At 48.4% G+C, this 5003-nt stretch overlaps 1 protein-coding gene across 1 annotated transcript; it reads left to right on the top strand.

Annotated features, from left to right (window-relative positions):
* Positions 1 to 1472: 1472 nt before the first annotated feature.
* LOC128843669 (myb/SANT-like DNA-binding domain-containing protein 1) lies at positions 1473 to 3735 on the top strand. The gene is made up of 2 exons (XM_054040695.1): positions 1473 to 2340; positions 3245 to 3735. The coding sequence occupies exons 1-2, from the start codon at positions 1764 to 1766 to the stop codon at positions 3412 to 3414; spliced, it is 747 nt and encodes a 248-aa protein (XP_053896670.1). The 5' UTR covers positions 1473 to 1763; the 3' UTR covers positions 3415 to 3735.
* Positions 3736 to 5003: the final 1268 nt, after the last annotated feature.

Here is a 5003-nt window from a genome sequence, read left to right as displayed (position 1 = left end):
CTGTCCCAGCACCTTCCTCACTGGGTGATCTCCATTTACCTTTTCTTTTCTCTTTGTTTCTAATGGTCTCCATAAGGTTGCAAGTATGCACAATGTAAGATTGGAAGCATGAACAATGCACAAAACCACTTTATTTTACTTATTTTATTCTTATGAATATTGATTTTTCTATTATTTCAATTATATTTGTCTGTATTAACTAAAGATCTTAAAGATTTTGTGTATGCTTCACCAGTTTCATCTTCTTAATTAACTAGAAGTACAGTAGCTGTGTGAATAAAGAAACTGAACCCTAAATCTAGGGTGTACTTTGGACCCTAGATTAATCGCAGGCACAACTGCCAGCTTCACCTTATATTTTATAATGCTATTTTTGTATTTATTAATTTAGCAGTGAACAAGTAAACCGTACGATCTGGATCATTGCTCTGTTGGATGACTGCAAGCACTGTGCATGTGATGTGAGTGATATCATCAACTGCAGTAAATCAACACAGTTCTATCATATCATCTTACAGCAAGTGAAGCCAATGTAAACTTTGTTATTAGCTTCAATAAGAGCAGAAATAAGCCCTTAAAATGCCTGGATTGCTGCTGGCTCAGCAGATTGAAAATAGGTTATGGAGCCGTTCACTTCAACTTTCAATTTTAGCTCAGTTTGGCAAAAAGCACAAGTAATCATTACTGGCAAATTTTCATACTTGGGTAACAGTTTGGCACCTAAATATTTATTTCAAGACCACACATTAAAAAAAGCCATACCAACTTTTGCCTTAACAAGTGTGTGACAGAGGGTCTGCCAATAATTTATATTTCATGGCAATGAAAAGCTGAGATAAAAGGTTTTAAACAGAGGCCTGGCTAGACTGGATACACCCGCACTCAGTGATCTGTGGAAGGCTGTCCTTGAATTTGGCATGAGAGAGGCTGCATTACTCATTGTTTAAATATAGCTCCTCTGCTGGCCATCTCTGGCAGGATGGATCATGCATTTGTTCACCAAGCTTTACTGCGTGTGGATGTATCTTGAGAAAATTGGTTTGGAAAACAAGGAGAGCTGCCTTGGATTGAAGGGGGAGGGAACATAATGAGTGTATGAGAAGCAGGGGGATAGGAAATAAGTCTCTGGACACAGCAGCAAGGTGTCACTCTGGCCAGGGAGGTCAGAGACTGGGATTGCTCTTTATACATGTGAGAGCTTCCTTTTAATCTGTAACTAAGCAACCAGAGCCTGCCTCTCTGGGTTTGGGAAATTACCCAGATAAGGCATGTGATGCAAACTGCTGCTTTTAATTTAATCTGATTCTCTCTCTCTCTCTCTCTCTCTCTCTCTCTATTTTAAACAAATCTTTTCCCCCCAGAAACTACTGTCAGGCCTGATCTACACTAGGAGGTTATGTCGAATTTAGTAGCGTTAAATCGAATTAACCCTGCACCCGTCCACACAACGAAGCTATTTAGTTCGACATAGAGGTCTCTTTAATTCGATTTCTGTACTCCTCCCCGACGAGGGGAGTAGCGCTAAATTCGACATGGCCATGTAGAATTAGGGTAGGTGTGGATGGAATTCGACGCTAATAGCTCCGGGAGCTATCCCACAGTGCACCACTCTGTTGACGCTCTGGACAGCAGTCCGAGGTCGGATGCTCTGACCAGCCACACAGGAAAAGCCCCGGGAAAATTTGAATTCCTTTTCCTGTCTGGCCAGTTTGAATCTCATTTCCTGTTTGGACATTGTGGCGAGCTCAGCAGCACTGGCAACGATGCAGAGCTCTCCAGCAGAGGTGACCATGCAATCGCTGAATAGAAAGAGAGCCCCAGCATGGACTGATCGGGAAGTCTTGGATCTGATCGCTGTGTGGGGCAATGAGTCCGTGCTTTCGGAGCTGCGATCAAAAAAACGGAATGCAAAGATCTACGAGAAGATCTCCAAAGCCATGACGGAGAGAGGATACAGCTGGAATGCAACGCAGTGCCACGTGAAAATCAAGGAGCTGAGACAAGGGTACCAGAAGACCAAAGAGTCAAACGGACGCTCCGGATCCCAGCCCCAGACATGCTGTTTCTATGAGGCACTGCATTCCATTCTAGGTGCGGCCGCCACCACTACCCCACCACTGACCATGGACTCTGAAGATGGGATATTGTCGACGGCCGCTTCCTCGGAGATGTTAGCGGACGGGGAAGATGAGGAAGGAGATGAGGAGGACGAGGCAGTCGACAGCGCTTACAACGCTGATTTCCCCGATAGCCAGGATCTCTTCATCACCCTCACGGAGATCCCCTATCAGCCCTCCCCAGGCGTTAACCCGGACCCTGAATCAGGGGAAGGATCAGTCGGTAAGTGTTTTAAACGTGTAAACATTTATTTTGAACAGAACAGGAATATTAACAATGGGTTTTTCATGATTAGTTTGCCCTAGGCGCTCTACTTTTTAGTCCTTGCCAGTGCAGCTACTGGAAAATAAGGTCTATATGTCTGGGGATAGAGCTGAAATCCTCATGGGACATCTCCACGAAGCTCTCCTGGAGGTAATTGGAAAACCTTTGCATGAGGTTCCTGGGGAGAGCGGCCTTATTGCATCCTCCGTGGTAGGAAACTTTTCCGCGCCAGGCTATCATCAAGTACTCTGGGATCATTGCCTCGCAGAGCATGGCGGCATATGGCCCTGGTTTTTGCTGGCTTTCACGCAGCATGCAGTCTTTCTCTGTGTCAGAAATCCTCATCAGAGTGATGTCGCTCATGGTGACCTGCTTTGAATTAGGGGAATGTTGGTATTGGGACTGCTTACCTGTTCCTTTACAGAACTGTAACCGGTGGTTTACAGCCACGCGGTGGAGGCGGGAGAGGGGCAGCATACAGGGATCTTTCCCGGGGACAGCTGCGAGGGGGTGGGACAGGGGCAGAGTTCATGCTTGCCGGATTGCTGGCAGCAGGAACTGGCCAACGCTAGGAGCATTGCTTTGAATGTGAAAGGAGGGCACTGCTATAAATTAAGTTTTAAGCAGCCAAAAGTCTATGGCTTACCATGTCAGCCTGCTACCCGAATTCCGCTGTCCTGCCCCGCTTGTCTGATCTCCACTGCAAGACCCCAGGCACTGAATGCGAAGGCTGAAGATTCGACCTTGTCCTGAGTGTGCATGTGATAGGTGCTGTGCATGTGCTTCACAGAGAAAGACTATGTTCATTGTTCACAAAAATGTATCTTTGTGCGGAATTCATTTCCTTTTTCCCATCCCACAGCTGCAAGCGTCTCCCGACCTACCCTGGCATCCCCCTCCCAGAGGCTGGCGCAGATTAGGCGGAGAAAGAAAAGGACACGGGACGACATGTTCTCAGAACTTATGGGCTGCTCCCGAGCCGAGATGGCCCAGCAGACCCAGTGGAGGGAGAACATGTCGCAATACCAGTGATCACACAGCCAATCGGAGGAGAGGTGGCGGCAGGAAGACAGCAGGCGACTCAAACACTGCTTGCACTAATGAGGGAGCAAACGGACACGCTCCGGCGCCTTGTGGATGTTTTGCAGGATCGGAGGCAGGAGGACAGAGCCCCGCTGCAGTCTAGCTCTAACCGCCCTCCCCCTCCACAAAGTCCCATCCCCCCCTCACCCAAAGTCCCAAGAAGGAGGGGCGGCAGGGGCCGTAAAAACTGTCACTCCACCCCTGCAGACTGCTCAGGTACCAGAAGGCTCTCATTCCCAAAAAATTGATAAATCCTTTCCTTCCCGCCTCACCCAAGCCCCCATCCCAGTTTCATCCCCTAACTGTGTAGTTGCTAATAAAAAATATGTTTCTGTTAATTACTGTTTCCGTCATGTTCTTTTAGAGGAGAGTGTGTTTGAAGGAGGGGAAGGGGGTTGGTAATTGGAGAGGACAGTCATCTTTACTAGGGTACAGACACGGGGGCAGGTTCAGCAGAAGGTCACACAGTCACTAGGCACCCTGGTCAGTCTTGGAGGTGGTTTTCATGTTCTGTGGGGGGGGGGGGGGAGGGGAGGCTATGTGAGTTTGTGGCGGGGGAGGGTGGATAGAGATCTTATGCAGCGGTCCTTAGCCTGGATCACAGAGCCACACAGCAGGGGATCTGTGACCGTCCTCCCCCGCCACAAAGTCACATAGCCCCCACACACAGAGTCCTGAAAAGGAGGGGTGGCAGGCTCCATTGAAACAACCAGTCCACCACTGAGGACCGCTCTAGGAGCAGGAGCCTGTCATTCCTCGAGTTTAGAAGCGTTCTTTCCATCACTACGCCCGCTCCCCACCACAGTCTGCGTCCCAGTTTCAACACTTTACCACGAAATCCGTAATAAAGAAAACGGTGTTAATTAACAAAGTTCCATTTATTTTATTTTTAAACGTGTGTTTGAAGGGGGGGAACAGGGTGAATGGGGTATGTAACTGCAGAGGATAGTCAACATTAAGTGGGTAAAGAAATGGGGCCAGGTTCAGCTTCTGTTTAAAAAAACATAATAGTCACAGGTTACCCTGCCCACTGAGGAACCTAGCTTTCAAAGCCTCCCGGATGCACAGCGTGTCCCGCTGGGCTCTTCTAATCGCACGGCTGTCTGGCTGGGCGTAATCAGCGGCCAGGCTATTTGCCTCAACCTCCCACCCCGCCATAAAGGTCTCCCCCTTGCTCTCACAGAGATTGTGGAGCACACAGCAAGCTGCAATAACAATAGGGATATTGGTTTTGCTGAGATCAGAGCGAGTCAGTAAGCTTCTCCATCTCCCCTTGAGATGTCCAAAAGCACACTCCACCACCATTCTGCACTTGCTCAGACAGTAGTTGAAGAGTTCTTTTTCAGTGTCCAGGGCACCTGTATAGGGCTTCATGAGCCAGGGCATTAGCAGGTAGGCAGGGTCCCCGAGGATCACTATAGGCATCTCCACATCCCCAATAGTTATTTTGTGGTCCGGGAAGTAAATACCTTCCTGCAGCCTTCTAAACAGACCAGAGTTCCTGAAAACACGAGCGTCATGAACCTTGCCTGGCCATC

This window comes from Malaclemys terrapin, chromosome 9 (assembly GCF_027887155.1).
Source record: "Malaclemys terrapin pileata isolate rMalTer1 chromosome 9, rMalTer1.hap1, whole genome shotgun sequence".
Taxonomy (NCBI): domain Eukaryota; kingdom Metazoa; phylum Chordata; order Testudines; family Emydidae; genus Malaclemys; species Malaclemys terrapin.
Note: the sequence above shows the minus strand (reverse complement) of the source record. Positions and strands in the feature narration are given on the sequence as shown.

Bases quoted from the DNA above. Each gene is read 5' to 3' on its own strand.
- LOC128843669 (XM_054040695.1), top strand. From the start codon at position 1,764: ATGCAGAGCTCTCCAGCAGAGGTGACCATGCAATCGCTGAATAGAAAG. The intron at 2,341-3,244 runs GTAAGTGTTTTA...CCCATCCCACAG, and splicing joins ATCAGGGGAAGGATCAGTCG to CTGCAAGCGTCTCCCGACCT.